Source organism: Alosa sapidissima, chromosome 2 (assembly GCF_018492685.1).
Source record: "Alosa sapidissima isolate fAloSap1 chromosome 2, fAloSap1.pri, whole genome shotgun sequence".
In the NCBI taxonomy this organism is placed as follows: Eukaryota; Metazoa; Chordata; class Actinopteri; order Clupeiformes; family Clupeidae; genus Alosa; species Alosa sapidissima.
The window spans coordinates 33,068,409-33,093,208 of NC_055958.1; the positions used below are offsets into that span (position 1 = coordinate 33,068,409).

Sequence of the window (24,800 nt, forward strand, 5' to 3'; positions counted from 1 at the left end):
ATCCAGTTGCAATGGATGAACTGTGATGAACTGCCCTACTTGTGATTGTTTAGAGATTTTAAAGGTTTTATAACAATGCTACATCTTCTTTGGCTATTCTACAATCTATTCACCTTTTCAGCACCAGTAGGCTACTTTCTGTGCAGCCGCACACACACACTCAGGCATGCCAAACAAGCATACACAAAAGTTTCAAGAGTGGGGGATGGAGTAAAATATGGAGACAAATTGAAGTGTGATTTATTTTCGCGGAACGGATGTACAGGACTGAGCGGCGGTCATATTTTGTACCATTATGCGGTACATCTAGTTATTTTAACTTCTCGCGTCTTCAGCTTCTTTACTGTCTCATCTCTACCATCTCCACCAAGTGGCAAGTAGCCTGCTTCAACCAATGATATCTTTGAAAACCAATTATGAGTTAAATATTGATGCTAGCCTTCTCATGATACTTTAAGTATTTTTAGAAAATATATATTTAATTAATTTTAACTGACCCGTCCGCAAATGACCCGAATATCATTAAAATATTATTTATGACTCATAACCGCGGGCAACCGCTTAATTTCAGGCAGACCGCGCAACACTGTAACCTACCCCTTTAAAAAGATAATAATCCACTAACTATGTGACCTTGATAACCTACCCCTTTACTTTAAAAAGATAATGAGAATGTGCTGCCCTTCTCAATGACTGCACTGTAAAACATAATAGCTTTCCTTACTTAAAATGTTCTATTCAGTTTTTGTCTTTTGTTGAGATTACTTGCATAAAATAAGTGTTACTTAATTTTGAGGTAGAAAAGTAAACAAACAAATGAGTTCTTGAATTGCTGAAGTTTGTGCTACACTGTAAAATTTGTTTGTTAACCTTACTTAACCAGTTAAAGGATAATTCCGGCACTTTATTTAGCACTTTGAGTCCCTTTTTCTGGTTTGTTTTGGATGAACTAGAGTGGTTTTTGACTCGTTTAGAATTGCCTCTGACTGCTTCAGAGTGGCCCATGTCCTTAAATCAACCCTTAACGTTTGTTTTCAAAACTGCAACTGAACCTTACTCTACTAAAGCTTCAATTACAGAAACATATTCTTGATATCAAACCATGGTCTACCTGTGTACTGTCTTCTGCATACTGTCATATCTGGGAAAACTTGCCTGCTGCAACCAATGATTAGTGTGCCAGTTTTACACACGTGGACACCAGCAATCTTCACCAGGACTTTCTTCCATTGGTTTTGTACATTAATGTCTTAAACATTATCATAGGACTGTTTGTTGCATAAAGCATTTGTAATGATTGTTTTATTCTGTTATGTAGGCCTTTGCCAGACAATGTGCATTGCAATCTCTTTGTGACCTTTGTGCAAGTTCTGTAAATATACAACCTCTGTGACTGCGACCTCTGCTTTGTGGCTGTACAACCTCTGTATTTTGGCAACAACCTCATAATTTTATGGTACTTTGTTGAATTTCCCCCTTGGGGATCAATAAAGTATCGATCTATATCTATATCTATCTATCTATCTATCTATCTATCTATCTATCTATCTATCTATCTAATCGTTGTGCCTTCTAGACATTACTTTGGAGACCAATATGATTTTTTTTATAGTTACCACAGGTTACTCTACACAACCATAGGTGGCACTGTGGTAACTCTATATAAAACATATTGAATATACAAAGATTTTTTTATATTTTTCTTTATTCTCCATGATCCCTTCTTTTTAAAAACCCCAATGTGACTTGTCTTACGCAAATCTTTATTTTCCACCCTGAACATGGGCAAAATGCACCATTGAGATCAATGTTTTACACAGAGTTACCACAGTGCCACCTGTGGTTGTGTAGAACCTGTGGTAACTCTATACAATACATATTGATCTCAATGGTGCATTTTGCCCATGTTCAGGGTGGAAAATAAAAAAAAGATATATTTGCATAAGACAAGTCAAATTGGGGTTTTTAAAAAGAAGGGATCATGGGATAGATGGGATAATGGAGCATAAAGAAAAAAATATATAAAACAAATCTTTGTATATTTCCACAAGGTGTTTGGGTGCTCTGAAAATGAGAACCAAAATGATTTTTCAGACTTGTGTGGCTGCTGTTCAGACCCTGAAGGAATCTATTTCCTGTTCATTGCTTTTTGTGAGAGTGTTTCTACTTATCTCAATAAAGAACATAAATCAAGAGCCTATGTTGAGTAAAAATATGTCTTCTGAAGGCTTAAACAGAGCCCAGCCAAAAACTCCAATAAAATTTTGATCAACTTTGAGGGACAGCTATGACCATGCAGTTTTTGTGTTTTGCTATATTTCCTATTTATGTACCAGCATGTAAAATGTAAGCCTCCTACATGGTTTAGTTCTTGCGCTGTGGGCTTGTGAACTTAGACAAAAAAAGAAAGTATTGGTCTTACATAAAAATAATTTTACAGTGTGTCTCCTGGGTAACATAGGTACACCTGATAATTATTTCAGATTTTTTTGAGACCTAAGTGTGTGGGCCCTGGTTGAATTGACGTGGAATGACCCACATGCATTTGTGGATTTTGTGAAATTCCTAGTGTCTTGCCTGGATTGGCATGATGAAAATCTGAACGTCACCCCTAGTGTCTGGGTCTTATTGTGTGGTGAGCTGGATAACTAAGACATGCCATGAGGCCAGTACACAGACTGCAAAGAACTGTACCATGAACAATAAACTGAAGGACTGGAGCAGATGGAGATAACTAGCGCAGAGATGCTGAAGGTAGCACCTAATCTTTTAGATTCTTTTTTGTGCTTTTAGTTCCCGCATTGACAGGAGAGTAGAGAATAGACCCGAAATGAGAGGGACAGAGATTGGGTGTGTGGAGTGGAGAATGACCTCAGACCAGACTGGGGCTCCTTGGGCACTGGCCCTTTACTGAATACATCTTGAATTTCCCCTTGAGGATCAATAAAGTATCTATCTATCTATCTACTGTGGTGGAGGATGCTGCTGCTTGGGACTCCTCCCAGAAGGTAACACTTTTGATCCTATTTTGAGCTCAAATCTCCCCAATCAGTTGGGATAAGACATCAAGAACCTTTAAATGTTCTTCAGTGGTTGCGGGAGAACATTTGGTGTAGTGTCTGGGCCTACTCTTAGTGTGATGCTGTCCAGGGCAATTTTTTTAATCACAGTTTGAAAAGCTGCAATTAATCATTAATCAAACAGCTCGCAATTCTTTCCCACAATTAAGACTAGTATCTCGTAATTATGAGGTTGTATCCCATCATTTTGACTTCATATCTGCAGTTTTTTTTTTTCCAAGTGGCGGAAACGGACATCCATACAATGAAGCCTTAGAGCTGGCTGAGATCTGATAAACGGGTCTGTACCACACATAATAAGCAGACCCATATTGCATAATGATAAGCAGATCCAGACCACGACTGTAATACAGAGTATCTTAAGGAGCTGGGCCAGTGTTAGCCTACCCTGGAAATCCAGAGTTCTCGCGAGACCACAATGGAATTGTCTCTGCCAGATACTCTGGCAAAGAGCAATGATGCACGTTACTTTTCCCCCTTGCATTCCGGGGAACCAGCTAAACTGAAGAAGACATCGCTACAGTACACATTAGTTGTAGTGTTATCCGAAATCATTCAGAGTAAACATGGTCTAATGTTACCCAATTGCGTGCAGTCAGATTTCGAAATGCATGTTTGTTGCCATCCCTCGAGTTAGGCCATTACATTGCTCTTTGCCAGACCCTTAATCTTTCTGGATTATCAGGGTCTGGATTTTCCTGGCTAGTGTTAGCCCCTATTGGCACCAGATCCATCAGTCGGTCCATTAGGCAGATCTGTGCCAGATTATGTGGGCCCAGTTCCATTCCAGTGTCCAGTGTGAAATCTGGGATGTTATCATGTAAACCGTATTTAAACCAAAACAACTACTAATCCACTTCAAATTAATTTGTATTTTATACCACTCAATGCAGGCACTTTGGCTACAGCCTTGAGTAATAGCTGAGTGAGCTGACTTGAGTTAACAAGTCAAGTGCTCATTTAGGATTTATAATGGTAACTATAATGGTACTGTACTAATAGTATGATGGTTCTAGTACTATTAAAAATCCTAAATGAGCTCTTGTTAATACGAGTCAGCTCACTCAGCTATCACTCAAGGTTGAGGACCAAAGTTCTGGACAGGATTTTTTTTTGCTTGTTCTTCCCTCATTTCATTGGCCTTCACTTTTTAACCTTTTACCTGACGCAATAGCTATCATGTGCATCATGTTGCCTACCCAGGAATCCTGATGAACCTGATTTTCATATTAACCCTAGAGCAACCTTAGGGGTGACTGAGCGAAATTTAATTCAAATTTATATTAATGTAATTTCTGTTTTATTATTTATCTATTTAATTACTTGTTTAGAGGGGTTACTTTTTAGTGTCAAGTAGTGGGAAGGCTTCTAATATAATAAAATACAGCTTTATCAACTTCTGACTTGCTGTACAATGTTCCTTTAACGTGCAGTAACAGGAAGTTACAGTACATTCCTTCCTTCCCACATACTGTATTTCAAGCTCCAGTTAAAAACAAATATTGTCACTCTCCTTATAGTCTTGTGTATGTGTGTGTCTGTATACCTGATGGAAAAATGGCCAGTGCTTCTGTATTTTACGATGAGTTCAGCTGTTCTATATGTCTGGATCCGCTGAAGGACCCTGTGACCGTTGCCTGTGGACACAGTTTCTGTTTGAACTGCATTACAGGCTGCTGGGATCAAGAAGACCAGAAGGGTGTTTACAGCTGCCCCCAGTGCAGGGAGACCTTCACTCCAAGACCTGTTCTACGCAGAAACACAATGCTGACTGATATGCTGGAGAAGCTGAAGAAGACTGAATTCCGATCTGATGTCACAGTTTCTTCTGATGTCAAACCAGGCGATGTGGAGTGTGATTTCTGCACTGGGAGGAAACATAAAGCCATCAAGTCATGTCTATCATGCCTGGTTTCCTATTGTGAAGTTCATATTCAGCCTCACTATGAGGTGCCTCGCTTTAGCAAGCACAAGCTGGTGAATGCTACCTCACAGCTACAGGAGAAGATCTGCTCTCAGCACAACAGGATCATTGAGGTGTTTTGTCGCAAAGATCAGAAGTTAATCTGTATGCTCTGTTCCATGGATGACCATAATGGACATGACACTGTTTCAGCTGTAGCAGAACGGGCCGAGAAGAAGGTTAGCCTCTCTTTCTGTCTCTAAAGATGATGATGATGATGATGATGATTATTATGACCGCCGCGCCGCTTTATTTCTTTTTTTTTCTCTTCTTTTTCGCGTGTCCAAATTTCCGTCAAGGATTCCCGGGACACTGTAAGACCGGGGTACACAAAACTTGGTGGGCATGTAACCCCACATGGATAGCATGGAACCTCCTTTTTTCGTTTTGATCTGTAGCCGGACTGGACCCCCCGAAAGGAGGGTAGGGCAGACACAGTTTTCTGTGAATATCTCGAAAACCGTAGGGTTTAGGAGGACCATTTTTTTTGTATGTTGATCTCAAAGGGCCATGTCAACCCATTCCATAACCACTCATTTCATGTATAGCGCCACCTAGTTAAACACAAAAAGTAAAAATGAGGTGTTGTAATTGCAGGTATCTGTGACCTAACATAGTCAAAACTGCACGAAATTGGAAGTGTAGGATCATTATGACTCCCTCTGTATGCACGCCAAGTTTTGTGGAATTCCGTTCATGGGGGGCCACACAATAAATTAATTTATGTTACTATACACCAACTGGCCTGTAGGTGGCCGGAGACAGTTTTCTGTGAATATCTCCAGAACCGTAGGGCCTAGGAGGTCCACCTTTTTTTGTATGTTGGTCTTAAGGGGGCATGTCAACCTATCCCATTACCACTTATTTCATGTATAGCGCCACCTAGTTAAGAATTAAAAAGCAAAACATTAGGTGTTTTCATCACAATATCTCTGGCTGACATGGTCAAAACTGCACGAAATTGAAAGTGTAGGATCATTATGACACCCTCCGAATGCATGCCAAGTTTTGTGGACTTTCGTTCATGGGGGGCCTTACAATAAAATAATTTATGTAAACACATTCCATATGCACACATGTGCATAAACAGATACACACGCACACACATACATTCACAGTAATCCTACGTATGACACATACTCACACAGTAGACATACTGTATATACGCATGCATGCACATGCACACACACAGGCATATAAACAGGCAAACACACAAGCACATGCACGCACACACACCCACCCACACACACATAAACATAAACATGTACACGCACACATGCACACAATTCAAGAATTTCTCAGAATTATGAACAGGCAAGATAGGGGTGGGGTTGTATAAAATGTATATTACATGTGAAATCTATGAACTAATCATGTTTTGGTACTTGTTGTCTAGCAGATACCAAAGAATTGAGAATTGAGTGTGCATAATGCAATTCAGTGAGACAGTTAGAATCATATATGCCTTTCAGCGTGACTTATTTTTGTGGAAAACATGTGCTGAACTGGGCGGCGGTCATATTTTGTACCGCTCTGCGGTACATCTAGTTATTTTAGTGTTATATATGCCCAAATGATAAACCAATATAACCAGATATGCAGTGCACTTGACACTAGCAACAACATATTGTTCATTTGATTCTGTGTTTTCTATACATATGGAACTTTATGGTTGATGTCTCCAGACAGTTAACCATGACTCGAATGCTCACAATAGAATAAGCTACATTGTTATTGGTCTGTACACATCTGTCCATAGAACAAGTTGGCAGAGATGAAGGTGGAGAACCAGACACAGATCCAGCAGAGAGAGAAGGAGCTGCAAGAGGTCAACCAGGCCCTGCAAACTCTAAAGGTCATTACTGTTCAACATGGCTCATGCTTATTTACTGTTCAACATGGCTCATGTTTATTTACTGTTCAACATGGCTCATGTTTATTTACATGGATTTACTGTTTGTTTATTTGTGGGTTAACAAGTTTAGTCATTTTACTTGGTTAATGCAATTAGATATGGACAAATAAAAACCAAATCAAGCCTTTATCCTCCCAAAGATAAGAGGTTGGCTGGTATTGACCTTTATATCTCCCATCAGGCCTCTGCACAGGAAGCTGTTGATGACGCTGAGAGGATCTTCACTGAGCTGATCAGCTTCATGGAGCAAAAGCGCTCTGAGGTGACCGAGTCGATCAGAGCCCAGGAGAGGGCAGAGGTGAGTCGAGCTGAAGGACTCCTGGAGCAGCTGGAGTTGGAGATCACTAAACTGAAAAGCAGAGATGCTGAGATGGAGAAACTTCTACTGAAAGAGGATCCTGTTGATTTCCTCCAGGTAAAGTCACCAACCCTGAAGTCATTTTGTAGGCGTTTCTGGGTAACATTACAATGTTAGGCTTGTCAAGCTTAGCCTGGAAAAATCCAGACTCTTTCACAAAGTGAATAGTCTGGTGACTCTCGATTGGGAAACGTTTGCAACACTTGCATCGCAACAGGCACTAACTTTGAAATCAGATTCCTAACGTTACTTCCTACTTCGCCTAAACTTTACAAACTGACAATAAACAGCATCAACAGTCAGGAAACAATGTACGTGGGTCTACCTTTGCTGTAAATTAATTTCTGCATTTTTCCAACTGCATTTTTTGACATTTGCAGGTGTTGCTGCTTCTGTTTATCACAATTTTCAGTTTTGTCTTGCCCTCTTGTCGCTGATTGGCCTTACATTCTTCTTGTCTGAGGGAAACGGTTATGATCTATGGTGTTCCAGACTAGATCCCCCTGAAAGAAGATCTAGGTGGGCGGGGCCAGGCTAGGTCGAGCTAGCTAGCTGCAGGAAATCATAATGATAAACTCTGTGACTGTAACATTACAATGAAATTACTCAGTGTTCAAGTGTGACCATGTCCTGTATGGTCAGACAATTCAATACAAAATAATTAGTATGGTCTTGTGTGTAGTGCAGGGGAAAAAAGATTTATGGTAATCTCCCTCTTTAATATGGGCTATTTAATAGAACCCCTAGACTCCTTGTATAAATTGTCTTAATTAGAGAGTATGTAAACCTTTATAGAAACTGTGTGCATTAGTATGTTGTTGATGTGTCTGTGTGTCTCCAATAGAGCTTTGATGCCTGTTGCACTTCACCTGCGTCAAAGGATCTGTCCAGTATAACTTTCACTCCACATCTCCCGTCATCTGATATTAAGAGGCCGGCCCTTAAAGAAATAGAACAAATGGTGTTAAGGTTAAATTCAGGTGAGGTGTCTCCAGGTGGTCACTGTGTAAAACAGTTTTGTACTTCATATTTTAATACCTCAGCATTTTACAGTTTTGTCTTTTTTATTTTTTATTATGTTGGCAGTCTTTTAATGCCTACAAATCGAGAACACTTGTCATCGAGACATGCCCCTTGTTGCATTACTGAATGTAAATAGATTTTTTTTTCAATATAGTCATATATTTTCTCTTATTATTTACAGACCACAAAGCTACAAGCCATGACTCCCATCAGTCTTGTGAAAGCACACGTCCCCATCCAAAATGTGTTGTCCCAGAGAGAGGTTTGTACACCGTACAGCACTAAGGTAGTGACCTCCACAACTCTCCTTTACTACACCCACTGCCCTGAGCTGGACGCCCAGCCTGGCTCCAAGGTGTGCTGGTGTTGTCCAATCAGAGCACTGAGTCTGAGTCTAGAATAGATAACAAAATTACGTTAATTGGAGCAGTTTTGAGCTAGACCGTTGTTTGCTTTAGCAACAAAATGGTTTATAGCATATTGCAACGGGCATACCCCATACAACAAACTAAATCGCTAGTTTCTAATCACTGACATAATTGAAAATAGCCTTACACATTGCCTTACTTCTGTTCTGGTAGTGTAAAATCAGTGGGCGCATTGATTTGCACATCAGATCAGACACCTTGCAGTGCTGCGCATATCTGGCTGAACGTAATGCATGTTTGTATCGTAAGAGTCGGCCAGATCTGCGCAGCACTGCAGGTTTCGAACATGCTCACTGATTGGACCCTACCGGAACAGAAGTACATTTTCTCTGTTCTCTGTACATTTTCAAAGTTTGTGATACTTCAGTTTATCTGTAAGAACCATATGGACACTACCACCAAAGTGTAAGGCTATTTTGAACTTTGTCGGTGCCAGTGGTTTGAAAATAGTCATTTATTTTGACGTGTGTGTGTATACCGGCTAAACCATTCCATTGCTAAATCAAACAAAGGTTGAGCTCAAAACTCTCTGATGAACATAATTTTGCTCCCAAACAAAAAATTGAACTGGTTATCAACCACAAATAGACCCCGGAATTTCCCTTTTATAATTAAAAAAGAAATGTCTGTTTGACTGTTTTCTAATAATCCACTTTAATAATCATATTCTATAAAATCAACATGTGTACCAATTCTCCTTTACTACGTTTAACCATGGTAAATTGATAAATAATGAAGGATGATCATGTTTATCGATCAGCAGTTAAGCAGATATGTTTCTCTGAGCTGGCAGTGGTAACATATGCTCCTTCTCCTGTCACAGGCTTCAAGGTGGGGGACAAAGTCCGAGTGAAGGCTTCTGTTAAAAGTCCAACATATGGCTGGAGAAAAATCACTTACAGTAGTGTGGGTGTGATAAAAAGTGAGGCCCTCATGGTGTTTAGATTTTAATACAGTAGATCTCAAGCATGACTGAGTATACTGTATGGCAGGGGTGGGCAAACTGCGGCCCGCCAAGCACTTTCATCCGGCCTGCTGAGCATTTCATTTGGTTATCAGGCTGCTCGCTATTTTTTTCCTGCGAGAGACGACGTTGGTTAGCTTTACTGCAAACTGCTTTTCACTCTCCTTAGAAAACGTTTACAATGTCAATGTCAAAACATTATGTTAAATAGAGATAACATCATGTTAAACTAAGTTAACTCTTAGTTATCTCCTTTGCAGCAGATCTAACGTGAACATGCGATCCATTTAATTGGGAACGCGTCTGCACTCACGAGAGGGAGAGAGAGCCGCAGGTTCCAGCTGGCTTGTCATTGTTGATAATTGGTATCTCCTTCTTATAAGAAACTTTTAAAAGGAAATCATGAAGGCAGAAGGGTTGTTGTGCGGCCTGCCGGCCAATTTTCAAAACCCAGTGTGGCCCTTGAGCCAAAAAGTTTGCCCACCCCTGCTGTATGGTCATTATGAACTACATATGATGATGTTTATGACTTAGTGTTCTCTCCTGTTCCCTTAGGGCTCAACGGTCCGTTTAATTGCATGTTAGCTGACTTTCCTGAGTGCACTTCCTGGTGGGCAAAACCCTCAGATATGGAGCTGGTCCTCTGATGCATCACCTGGCCTGAGTTAGAGGTCATGACCTGACCTCTATGCCCTGACTTTATGAAGGTTGTGAACTTCAAGAGCAAAATGCTGCACGCACAATGGCCAACATGATGCAGTTTATTACTGTTTTTAAACACCCATCATTTACATTAGCTGTCAAGGCTCTCGACTCAATAGCTAAGGAAGGAAACCACATTGTGGGAACATAACATCACATACCATTCCCAGTCCACATCAGCTCATTGGTGTTTCCAGCTTACTAATCTCCAGCACCTGTTGGTTCACCTGCTGAAGTAGGTCCCCACCTTCATGTCTGTGTGCAGGTAGCCTTGGTGCTGTTGATGCGGTTCTAATTGCCTTTGTATTAAACTGTACCTCTAAAGGTTTCAGTTTGAAAGCAATTTGTAACTCAATAAACTGTCAATAAACAAAAGCTGCACTTGCATACAAGGTCGGTTAAATACAGATATTATTTCTCTCTTATTGTGTCATCTATCTTCAAGTGATCTTGAATAATATAAGGCTTGAGATCAATATCTACAGGAAAATGGGTGATCTGCAGAAAGATTTATACTCGAGGAACAGATGACCACTTTTGTTCTTTTTATCATTCATCAATTTATGCATTAAAGGTTTATGAAGACCCATATGCATTCATTCCCACATATTTCTAAACATCTGTATCACACACTGGCACACATCATTTACATATTGATGTATGTGTCTTGCCTACTTGTGCAGCATCAGGGTGTCTCATCATGTCTGTCATAGGGGCTAAACTGGGCCGGGCACATCATATATATATATATATTATATATATATATATATAATAATAAAATAATAATCGTACAGCTCGCAAGTCTTTCCCAGTGGTTAATGAAACTTTTCCCAGTGGTTAATGAAACTCTTTCACAGTGGTTAATGCAACTCTTTCACAGTAGTTAATCTTGTCACATCTATGCTTATGTTTATGTCATCCCCCATGTGTGACAGACAGTGAGCAGCGACGGTGAACAGTGAGCTCACCTAACAGGAGTGCTGTGCTTCTAATGCACTAGGCATACTCACCAATGGCCCAATTAAGTGGCCCAACTTAAAGCAACATTCGGATTACTGAACGGAAGCTTGACTTTCAGAAATTATGTCACAAATCAAATTGCAATTGCAATATCTGTCAGGAAAATCAAATTTCCCCAAATTGTGCCACCCTAATGCTGTCCCCTGTAAGGTCATGGGTCAAGCCTAATGCTGTCCCATGTAGGGTTATGGATCAAGCCTAATGCTGTCCCTAGGGTTATGGATCAAGCCTAATGCTGTCCCCTGTAGGGTTATAGATCAATCCTAATGCTGTCCCTAGGGTTATGGATCAAGCCTAATTAGGGCTGTCACTTTACGTTTGAAAATCGATTGGACCAAACAACACAAGTTTCGAAAACTAAAATAGGGAATCGATTTTAACCAAATATGTACACTATTAATTTTAAACGAATTAAACAAATAAAAAGGATAGATGTAACAAAATTCACAAACAAGAATATAAGAATATAAAATAATTCCGAAGTGCAGTAAGCATTGCGAAAGCTAAAAAGTTCCCACCAATTTTACGCACCGGAAACAGCTGTTTCAATCAGCTGCTGTGCTGCTCGTGTTTTGCCAAAAAATGGAGGACAACGTGATCAACCTGTTCGATATGAGAAATAGGCCCTAATAACTTGAGTTCGATGTGGAAGTAGGCCTACTTCGGATTTTTGGTACATCAAACTATGGAGAAGAACAAAGCGGTAGGCTATGCAAACTGTGCAATCGAGTTCTACGTAAGCGAAATTTGTTTGACATTTCTAATCGTAAACACAGACACAGGTACGTTGAAGCCTGCATCCACGAAACGTCATGCCAATAAATCATCAGCAATATTGCTGGTTTCCGTCTACAAGCGCCCTCTTTACGTTCGTCCTAATGCCTGTTAGTTGTTTGTGGATTGGCCTATATTTGCCGTTGAAAATGGAAACGTCGACATAAAAAATCGATTTTACAATCGATTCAGTTCACACTTATGTCTCAAAAATCGAACAGGATTTTATTTACAAAAGTGACAGCCCTAAGCCTAATGCTGTCCCCTGTAGGGTTATGGATCAATCCTAATGCTGTCCCTAGGGTTATGGATCAAGCCTAATGCTGTCCCCTGTAGGGTTATAGGTCAAGCCTAATGCTGCCCCATGTAGGGTTATGGGTCAAGCCTAACCAATCACATCTGATGACCCATCAGGCCCTATACAGGAACATCAGGGTCTGCTATGTGTCTGTCGTGGGGTTGCTGCTGCTGAGGAGAGTTCATTCATGGCACCAAGGAGTTAGAGATATTAATAAGTGGAAATTATTGTTCTTATATTCCTGTTCCTGCTGTTCTTCCCCTCTTCATGTGTGACTATCTAATGCCATTGATTAGGGATGAATGGATTAGGGGTAAATAAATGCAACCATAACTACAATAAAATGAACATAAATCTATGCATTGTGTTAAAAAAATAAGCCCAGATATTGTGGCCAAAGTTGATCAAATTGTACTTTCTATTTGATGGCTCTGCTTTTTTTAGTCCCTTTTGTGGCTAGATTGTACCTGTGTGTGGCTAGATTACCATGGTAACTTGTGCTGTCAAAACAACTGCACCCTAGACTAATCTCGGACCCTTCAAATTAATTTGTATATAGGACATTTGGTACCCCAGATAGCAAGGGGCTGGCAGACCACTGTCGGCCCACTGGGGGCAGATCTGGCGGTTCGCTAGTGTTTTGCACATCAGTTTCCAGGCAGTCCTCTGGTGGGTTGCTGACAAATGCCCCAATATTTTGCCACTATTGGTCTAAACTGTTTTTCATTCATTCAGTTACACTTCATCCATCAGTTGTCTTTATATTTATAGTTCAAGTTAAATGTTAAAGTGATGGTGGTCCAATGGCGGACGAGAAATGGCACGCCACCAGAGGCATGCCACCAGTGGTCCGCGCTATCTTCAGATCTGATTTGCTATCTGGGCCCCCTCAATGTTGACTCTATGGCTACGGCCTTGAGTGATAGCTGAGTGATTTGACTTGAGTGAGCAAGTGCTCATTTAGGATTTATAACAATTCTATAAGTATAATTGTACTGTAACTAATAGTATGATGGTTTAACTGTGAGAGCAAAGTTCTTTACAGGAAAGACGCCTTACTTTTTTCCCCGTATTGGCCTTCACTTTTGTACCTTGATTCTGGAACAATATGTGCATACACAGGAATCCTGATAAACCTGATTTTCATATTACGGTAACTCTAGAGCGAGTGAGCAGTCATTTTGAAAGTGACTTAGAGCAATATTTACGAATGTAATTTCTGTTGTATTATTATTATTTCTTTAATGGGATTGCTTTTTATTTTGTGGTAGAGGGAAGATATTATATTATGACAGTTGAAGTACTGTACAGTTTTCTGAAGTTGATTAGTACATTGCTAGAGCTCTGACACTGTACACTGTTCTTTTAACATGCAGAAACAGGAAGTTATATTCCTACATTCCCACACATTTCAAGCTCCAGTCAAATCAAATGCTATAGCTCTCCTTATACTCTGGTGTATGTGTCTGTGTGAGGGGATGAAATGGGCAGCGCTTCTGTATTTCACGATAAGTTCATCTGTCCAATCTAATTGGATCTTCTGAGGGACCCGGTGGCGCTGTGGACACAGTTTCGGACACTTTATTCAGACAAAATCGCTTTGTATGTGAAGTATTATTTTCATGTTATTATTATTAATATTAGTGTTATATACCCAAGTGACAAACCAATTTAAGCTTTCTTCAGGCACGCTTCCACGGAAATTAAATTTCTTATACATTTATAAAAGAAAGTCTGAAATCTATTGAAGCCGTGACAAGGGCCTATTGAAGGCTGAAACTGGCCAGCATTTTTTTGTACTTATAATATGCCCCAACTTTAAATAATGGGCGTTTAATAACAATTAATCCTCGTCTCTGTGGAAGTGGGAGTGAAGACAGCCTTGTACACTTGACACTAGCAACAACATGATACTCAAATTTACCTTAATTACCCCTGAAAACATAACAAATCCTTAATTTTACCTTAGAATGCCATTTTGTGACACCTTAATCTACTTGACAGGGGTTCCAATTATTTCTTGTGATTAAGGGGGTAATTAAGGTCAATTTAAGTATATCTTAATTTTATTTTAAGGTGTTAATTCAGCTAACCATAAGTCAGATAATGCCCAGAATAGAATAAGCTACATTGTGTTGGTGTGTGTGCTGCATAGAACATAGCCGTGGCCCACTGGTTAGCACTCTGGACTTGTAACCGGAGGGTCGCCGGTTCGAGCCCTGACCAGTGGGTCGCGGCTGAAGTGCCCTTGAGCAAGGCACCTAACCTCACTGCTCCCCGAGCGCCGCCGTTGTAGCAGGCAGCTCACGGCGCCGGGATTAGTGTGTGCTTCACTTCACTGTGTGCTGTTTGTGTTTCACTAATTCACTGATTGGGTTAAATGCAGAGACCAAATTTCCCTCACGGGATCAAAAAAGTATATATACTTATATACTATAAGTTGTCAGAGACAAAGGTGGAGAACCAGACACAGATCCAGCAGAGAGAGAAGGAGCTGCAAGCGGTCAACCAGGCCCTGCAAACTCTAAAGGTCATCACTGTTCAACATGGCTCATGTTTATTTACTGTTCAACATGGCTCATGTTTATTTACATGGATTTACTGTTTGTTTATTTGTTTGCTAGCACTGCTTATTTAACTTGGGTAATGTAATGAGATATGGACAAAAAATATATCAAGCATTCATTATCCCAAAGATGAACTATGAGGTTGGAAATGTTGGAAATGAGCTAGTATTATCTTCATATCTCCTATCAGGCCTCTGCACAGAAAGCTGTTGAGGACACTGAGAGGATCTTCACTGAGCTGGTCAGCTTCATGGAGCAAAAGCACTATGAGGTGACCGAGTCGATCAGAGCCCAGGAGATGGCAGAGGTGAGTCGAGCTGAAGGACTCCTGGAGCAGCTGGAGTTGGAGATCACTAAACTGCTCATCCAGCTACACTGGCTACCTATGGCGGCCCGCATCAAATTCAAGGCTCTAACGCTTGCCTACAAAGTAGTCTCCGGTTCTGCTCCCACCTACTTGAATGCCCTCATACAGACATACGCTACCTCCAGACTGCTGCGCTCCTCAGACGAACGACGTCTAGCTCTACCACCGGTACGCTCAAGCCAATCCAAACTTTTCTCATCTGTTGTTCCTCGTTGGTGGAACACACTGCCAGCTCCTACAAGGGCAGAGACATCCTTCTCCATTTTCAGAAAACTCCTGAAGACCCAGCTCTTTAGAGAACATCTCCTCTCATAGCAACACTTACAACAAGTCTTACTGATCCTAGCACTCACCAGTCGTCTCAAACTGACAAGTAACTGTTAAAAACAGCACTCACTGATGCACTTATTCTTACTGTACTCTAATGTTTTTAAATTGTCCTAAAATTGTTGAGAACTGCTCTAAAACTTAAACTGTTTACTATGTTGTTAGTCGCTTTGGCTAAAAAGCGTCAGCCAAATGTAATGTAATGTAATGTAATGTAATGTAAACTGAAGAGCATAGATGCTGAGATGGAGAAACTTCTACAGAACAAGGATCATATTGATTTCCTCCAGGTAATGCCACCAACACTGAAGTCATCTGTAGGCGTTTGTAGATAACATTACATTGCTTCACTGGTCGAGCTTACTAGCTGCAAGAAATCACAATGATAAACTCTGTAACTGTAACATTACATTGAAATGACTCCGTGTTCAAGTCTGACCACGTCCAATAAAACTCACTACAAGTACACTCTCCGCAAAGAAAGTACTGAATTGTACCTTTAGAGGTGCAAAGGCAAGTACACTCTCCGCAAAGAAAGTACTGAATTGCACCTTTAGAGGTACAAAGGCAAGTACACTCTCCGCAAAGAAAGTACTGAATTGTACCTTTAGAGGTACAAAGGCAAGTACACTCTCCGCAAAGAAAGTACTGAATTGCACCTTTAGAGGTACAAAGGCAAGTACACTCTCCGCAAAGAAAGTACTGAATTGCACCTTTAGAGGGACAAAGGCTTGCTTCAGGGGCAGTACCCTCAAGGGGTACGTTTTAAACAGGATACTGTATATATTTTTACCTCAGAATGTGCAGCTAGCACTTGTAATGACATCATTTCTAAATGTGACAAAAAATGTCGGGGGTTTTGAAATTGCGTACAATCGCTGACTGCACCTTTAATTCCTAATAGCATTAGGATAGAAGATGTACACTTTTATCAAAACAAAGTGCATTAGCATGTTGATGATATCTATGTGTCCCCAACAGAGCTTTGATGCCTGCTACACTTCACCTGTGTCAACGATCCGTTTCAGTATAATTTTCACTCCACACCTCTCCTCAACTGATAATAAGAGGCCGGCCCTTAAAGAAATAGAACAAATGGTGTTGAGGTTAAATGTTCATGACGCCTCTGATAATGTATTTGCTATTTTAATATTTTTATTTCAGTTTAGATTGACATAATTAGTACAGATAAAATTGAATTTAATAAATTGAACAATGTTGTATTATTGTATTTCTCTAATAATCCACTTTAATAATCATATTCTATCAAATCAACTTGTGTGGTATACCAATTATCCTTAATTTTAGAATAATATAATTTATAAGTTTAAACATGGTCAAATGATAAGTAATGAGTAGATAATCATGTTTATCGATCAGCATTTGAGCAGAGATAACAACTTCTGCTTCTCTTCCTGTTACAAAGTTCAGGGTGGGGGACAGAGTCCGAGTGAAAGCTTCTGTTGAAAATCCAAAGGAGAACTGGGGAAGCGTCACTCACAGTAGTGTGGGTGTGAAAATAGGTGAGGCCCTCATGGTGTTTAGATTTGTCTCTGAAGTCCTGCATGATTGAGTGTAATGCTTGTTGAATCCTGGTATTTATTGGTTGCTATACGTTACTATGAACTAATGATGTTAAAACTGACTCGGTGTTCTCTCCTGTTTCCATAGGGCTCAAGAGTGCAGGGGATTGGATGTTAGTTGACTTTCCTGAGCACATTTGCTGGATGGCAGAACCCACAGAAATGTAGCTGGTCCTCTGATGCATCACGTGGCCTGATTTAGAGCATGAGTAGTAAGTATAAGTATATATACTTTTTTGATCCCGTGAGGGAAATTTGGTCTCTGCATTTAACCCAATCGGTGAATTAGTGAACCACAAACAGCACACAGTGAACACACAGTGAGGTGAAGCACACACTAATCACGGCGCAGTGAGTTGCCTGCTACAACCCACAGAATGAACTTACAACTGCGGTGCTCGGGGAGCAGTGAGGGGTAAGGGCACTTCAGCCGCGGCCCACTGGTCGGGGCTCGAACCGGCAACCCTCCGGTTACAAGTCCAGAGTGCTAACCAGTGGGCCACGGCTGCCCACACGCTGCCCACGCATGACCTGTCCTACTGGCTTTATGAAGGTCGTGAAGTGCAAGGGCAAAGTGCTGCATGCTGATTAAGCAACATAATGGAGGTTCATTACTGTTTTTGACACACCCATCGTTTACATTAGCCGCCCAGGCTCTCCAATCAGCAGATTTGTCCTGAGAAAGGAAACCAAAATGTGGGAACATGTGTTGTTTTTTGTAAGCAAGTCTAAACAGTACAGTTTTTGACCTTTTTAAAGATATTTATTAAGCTGTTTTCTGATAATATCATCACCTTTATATCCCCTACCTGTGTGCAGAGACTTATGACCTCACCTTTATATCCCCTACCTGAGATACTTATGACCTCACCTTTATATCCCCTACCTGAGAGACTTATGACCTCACCTTTATATCCCCTACCTGAGAGACTCATGACCTCACCTTTATATCCCCTACCTGAGAGACTCATGACCTCACCTTTATATCCCCTACCTGAGAGACTCATGACCTCACCTTTATATCTTTATATCCCCTACCTGTGTACACCACTCAGGCGTGCGGGAACCTATTTTTGACCAGGGGTGCTGAATTACAAAAATAATGGATGTCCGACGATTTCTCCCCTCCTGGACATGTTTCGGATTTTGACTGCTAAATACATCATTTTAGTGCGATGTGCGGGTGATAGAGAGAAGTTTTAGGGATCAATAAAGTATATCTATCTATCTATCTATCTATCTACGTCCTGGGCAGCCACAAATTCCAATGTTCCGCGACAGCACTCCGACTCCACTGCACCCACCCTAACCCCACAGAAGTGCACTTGACATCATTAGCCTATTTCAGTATAGCTAAGGAAAATTACTTTTCTGATCGTCAAAACCACACCAGAGATGTTTGGCTTTAAATATAGGCTAATAATCAGGCTGCAATGATCTCGCAAATAATTCCTGAATAGCCTAAAGTGTGTCGTCTCCACAGCAAGAATGTGTCCTAATAATTTCTATCTGTGACTAGTGAAATGATTTCACTAGCTATAATTTATTAATTTAGCAAAACTGTACAACACAATTAAAGTTTCTTTCAGCTTATCCATGCTTTTTTGAACGTGTAAATCGCATAGAATATGTAGGCCTATATCAATCGTAGGCCTACACACTTGATCGCTATCACCAGAGCCCGTTTACAGATTAGACATTCTCTGGCTATCACATAGCTGAAACCACGCTACGGTTCTTACAGTAACTGACTCACGTTCACGTTGATCTCTATAACTGTTAATTTTTTGTAGCCTATATTCCAACCAATCCATAACCCCTTTTTGCTATTTGACTCATCATTTCACATACACAAATATAAATAATGACAGACAGCGAATTAGTAATTATTTAAAAATATAGTCTATATAACAAAATTTTAAAATCTATCTCCTGCCAGCAGGGGGTGCTGCAGCACCCTCAGCACCCCCCTTCCCGCGCCCTTGGCACCACTGATGGTTTTAGTTTCAAAGGCATATCTTTGACTCCATTTCTTCGGGTCTCTTTTTGGGTGTTCTCGATTAATACAAGATTTAAGATATCAATATTTACAGGACAATGTGTGGATGGGTACTATGTGGTCAAAATAATGTGTCATGTTATTTATGAGGTGAATGTGATCTGGTGATGATATGTTTGGATTGCAGATAATTAAAGATTTATACTCGAGGAACAGGTGGCCACTTTCGTTCTTTTTAATGTTAATACATTAATGGGTAAGGCTTGTAACACACTGGCTCGGAGTATGTACATTCAGGGGAGACCAACGCAGTGTTGAAATAATAATAAATGAATTTATTAAAGAAAGTTAAACATAAACTAATATTTCGGAATAACGATAAGGGTGAGGTGCAAATCAGTGTAGTGTTAGTTACGCAAAAGTGAAGTGTAAGTCAGTACAGAGAAGAAGGTAACGCAACAAAATGAATGCCAAGCCGGGAGGAGGAGAACCGCCTGGAGTGCAGACTGAGCCGATCTTAAATATCACTCCCAATCAGGCACACCTGGGCACACAGGGGAAACAAGCACCCAGGCACGTCAGTGCCAATGGGCGGAGTTAGGACACAGCGGCCTGGGCCGTAACATATCCCCCCCCCTTAAAACAGAGGCCCACAACTGTGGGCCTCTGTCACTAATCAAACCCAAAATCCCCCTGTGACGATAAAATATACATAAATGAGTATATGCAATAACATTTCTGACTCATCCCATTTATCGCCCAACACATCAGCATCCACCACCAACATACACTCTACCTTCCACCATACACTCTCCCAGGGGTCAGATGGAGACCCCACACTCACACCCATCACCACGTCTCACTATCTAGCCCCTCGGCCACCTGGCCCTCGATTGTTCTGGAGCCTGAAAAAGTACTCTAAGAGGGACAGGGGTAGACAGACAGGACATAAGAAAAGTGAAACAGGCAAGCCTCACACAATCGGGGCACGCGACAGTGCATCCGCCATAACATTTTCTATGCCACGAATATGCCGTATCTGCAAATCGTACGGCTGTAAGAATAACACCCACCGCATGAGGCTGTGAGCGACCGGGCGGTCACCCCACGTGTTGGATTGTGAGTTTTAGGTGGAGATGGAGAAAACGGCACTTGCAGGAGAGGTTGGATGTAGCTTCTGTTAATTTCAATTATTTATTTTTTCACCATATTCAAAAATAGCAACACTAATAAACAAAATACTTTTCCCTACCAAAAACAAACAAAGATAGCACAAACAATGCATAGTCCAAAGTATCAGCATAACACATAACTTACTCTGCCTCACAACAGGAGAGTCCTTCACCTACTACGCACCCTTTGGGAACTGAGCTACCCCATTAAATAGCCCCAGCTATTACTGTCAAATGGGGATAATTGAGGCACACCATTGAGCTAGAGAAGTACTCAGAATAGGGCTCACTAATACATAACAAATCAACATAACAATGATATAGAAAACAACCGAAAAGTATATAATGAACAAAACATATGTCTGTCATAAATATGTACCTAACTACAAGGCATAAAGAAACAAAACAACCAAAAGAATATCCTAAACACCCCTGTAGCATAATGCCCTGCTCCCTACCCCTGCAGAATGTTTTAAAATAACCTGTCCCGGCGCGGAGCGCGCTTCCGCAATGGGACAGTGACAGAGGTCGGAGCGTCAGGAAGTGTTGTGAGTAGATGTATGCGTTAACCAGATTATGGGCACTATACAGACGATATGACATGGCAAATGGATGACAAGCTAGTGGGTACCACACTATGTAATTGTTATTGACAAGAATGAAGTTGGTAATGACATTGTAATGAGTGAATGAATGAATGAGCGGAATCGCCGCAAACCAAACAATTGGTTTACAGCGTGAACGAATGCCAAACCGGCGGCAAACACCCGACACCAACAATAAAAACCCCCGTACATCTCTTGTATAACCCAAAGCCCACCAAACATGCAACAACACTTAACATCACAAACAAAACATTTTACATTCAACGAGGGACGCAGTGGGGAACTGTGTGCGTGTGTGTACGAACAAATGAGTCTCTTTCTCTCGTGTCTGCGCTTGCAGGGCAACGCGGATGAGGTAGTGAGAACGATAAAGTTCAGTTTCTCACAGAGGCGTTGATTAGGGTTTTGCAGAGAGTGTAAAAATGTCAATGGATTATGATCTGAATACACAACAATGGGATGGACTCCACCGCCTACATACACATTAAAGTGCTGTAGAGCCCATACCAAGGCAAGAGCTTCTTTTTCAATCGTTGAGTAGTTAAGCTGATATTTGTTAAACTTTCTAGAAAAATAACAAACAGGGCGGTCAATCTCCGTCTCATCCGATTGTAAAAGAACAGCACCGGCCCCCACCTGGCTGGCATCAACCTGGATCTTAAATGGCTTGTCTAGCATGGGGGCAGCCAAGACGGGGGCAGTACTGAGCAGCAACTTAGCATTCTCAAATGCCTGCTGGCCTTCCGGGGTCCAGGCAAACTTTGCCTTACCCTTGAGCAAATTGGTGAGGGGTGCAACGGCAGTAGAAAAATTAAAACAAAAACTCCGGTAGTAACCGATCATGCCTAAAAACCGCATTAACTCCTTTTTCGTTGTAGGAGGTGGAAAATTATCAATGGCCGTCACCTTAGCGTGCACAGGCCGCACTTCCCCCTGACCCACTACCTTCCCCAGATAGACTACGGTCGCCTGCGCAAATTCACATTTTGCTAAATTGATAGTCAAATTAGCCTCGACAAGCCTCTCAAACAAAGCTTTAAGCCTGGAGAGATGTTCCTGCCAATCACCACTACATGTCACCAGATCGTCTAAGTAAACTGCGCATCCCTCAAGACCCGAAATCACGCGATTCATAAGGCGTTGAAAACTGCAGGGGGCGTTACGCAATCCAAAAGACATGACGTTGTAAGAAAACAGTCCAGACTGGGTGACGAATGCAGAGATCTCCTGAGCTCTTGCAGTTAAAGGAATTTGATAGTAACCCTTCAAAAGATCGCATTTGGTTACATACCTCGCTGCGCCCACACGGTCTATACAGTCCTCCATACGAGGAAGGGGAAAGGAGTCCGGTTTAGTGACCAGGTTTACCTTTCGGTAGTCTGTACAGAAGCGAAAAGTAGAATCCGGTTTAGCGACCAATAGACAGGGCGACGCCCAACTGGAGTATGACGGCTTAGCCAACCCATTACTAAGCAAATACTGGACTTCGTCATCTAAAACCTTCTGTTTAACTGCCGGCACACGGTAAAACCGCTGTCTAATTGGATTAGCCTCACCAACCTCTATATCATGTTCCATTAAGTTTGTGCATGACGGTACATCGGAGAACAAACTAGGAAAAGCCAAAATTAAAGACTTAAGATCACCCCTCTGATCAGCAGGCATATGACCTAACAGGCCATCAAGATTTTCCAACATCTCTGAATTTCTTAACCGCGGCAACAGGATGCAGTCGTCTGGGCCGACCTCATCCTCCCCCTCAGCTGCCACCCTCTGAAGAGAAGAGGTCGCACCCCCTACAGCCAGCGCAACCGAACTAACCGGATCACCAGGCTCCTCCGTCCTGGGTGACTGAGAATAGTAGGGTTTTAATAAATTCACGTGACAAAGTTGAGAGGACTTTTTCCTATTTGGTGTCGCAATCAAATAATCCAGCTCATTTACTTGACGGACCACTGTAAATGGACCGGAGAATCTTGCCCGAAAGGGAGAACCAGGCATTGGCAACAGCGCCAATACCTGATCCCCTGCACTAAACACTCTAGACTCGGCCTTGCAATCAAACACCTTTTTCATACGTGCCTGCGACTTGCAGAGATTTTTTGCAGCACATTGCCACGCCAAAAACAACCTACGCCTAAAACCATCAATGAAATCAATAAGGTTGACTGGCGGCTCTGACTCTTGTAGGCCATCTTTTAGCACAGACAGAGGACCACGGACTTTATGTGCGAAAACTAAATCGTTTGGACTAAAACCCAAACTATCCTGCGATACCCCGCGAGCAGCCAGCATCAACCACGGAAGACCCTCCTCCCAGTCGCGCTGGAGTTCCGAACAGTACGCGCGCAGCAAGGACTTGAGTGTAAGATGAAATCGCTCAAGAGCGCCTTGGCTCTGCGGATGATAGGCACTACTCAGATTATGTTTTATTCGAAGATGTTTCAAAACTTCAGCAAACCTTTTAGATGTAAAGTTACTGCCCCTATCGGATTGAACAACCCTGGGTATCCCGAACACTGAAATGAACTGCGAGAGCGCCTTTACGATAGACTTCGTATTGATACTTCTCAAAGGAAATGCCGCTGGGTAACGCGTTGCTTGACACATAACCGTTAACAAATAAAGAGAACCGGACTTTGAAGGAGGCAATGGGCCAACGCAGTCAATCAACAACCGCTCAAAAGGCTGGCCCACTGCTGGGATGGGACGCAGAGGCGCAGGTTTAATCGCTTGGTTCGGTTTGCCAGCAAGTTGACAAATATGGCAAGTCTTAATGTAAGCTGCCACCTCACGTTTCAACCTCGGCCAGAAAAAGTGCTGTAACAACCGATCGTAAGTCTTCTTCACCCCGAAATGGCCCGCTCCCTCCCCATGTGCTGTTTGTAAAACCAGTTCTCTATATTTACTCGGTACGACGCACTGAACCAATGTGTCACACATACCATTGTTAACAAGAATAAATTTTCGCACAAGTAAGCCGTCAATAATAAAATACCCCTTATCTACGTTCGGTAGCTCCTCTTCAGGCAAGGCCGAAGCAATCAACTCAGCCAAGCACTCATCACGTTTCTGAGCCTGAATAAAATCGTCACGATCAAAGGATATAGGTAAAACAGGCAACTGAGGAAGAGAACGTTTACCTTGAGACTCCGTCGAGCCATTCACTACCTGCGCGCGACTCTTTGCGCGAGTCACCGCGCAAGCAGTGAAAACCTCGGGAAATGCTACGCCACACTCATCTGATCTTAAAGCCTGGACAGGCTCAGTGGTCACTACCAGAGATGCTGGCCCACTAGCCCACACTTTGTCTTTAGCAAGTAAGTTTCCCAAAATCACGTCAACGCCAGGCACTGGTAATGCTGGCCGAACCGCAACAATCACCTCCCCCTCCACCAGATCGGAACTCAATACAATCCTGTGAAGGGGAACGGACATGGATGTCATCCCAATGCCCCGAATTAGAACACTTTTCCCCGTGCTTGATTCACCAGAAAAGGGTAGAACCGATTCAGATACGAACGTTTCCGTAGCACCGGTGTCACGCAAGATTTTTACGGGTTTTCGCTCAGATGAACCCCCTAATGAGACGAAACCATCCGTGATGAATGGGCCGTAGCTCTCACCCACAGACTCATCCACAACAGTGACCTCA

The 24,800-nt window shown here is 41.8% G+C and overlaps 1 protein-coding gene across 1 annotated transcript in view; it reads left to right on the forward strand.

The window, feature by feature from the left end:
• Nucleotides 1-24,800, forward strand: part of LOC121687509 (inter-alpha-trypsin inhibitor heavy chain H3-like) — an 88,040-nt gene that overhangs the window by 40,228 nt on the left and 23,012 nt on the right. The window contains exon 26 of the mRNA XM_042066924.1: nucleotides 6,803-6,898. Coding sequence (XP_041922858.1) covers nucleotides 6,803-6,898 — 96 coding nt within the window. The remainder of the gene's footprint in view (nucleotides 1-6,802; nucleotides 6,899-24,800) is intronic.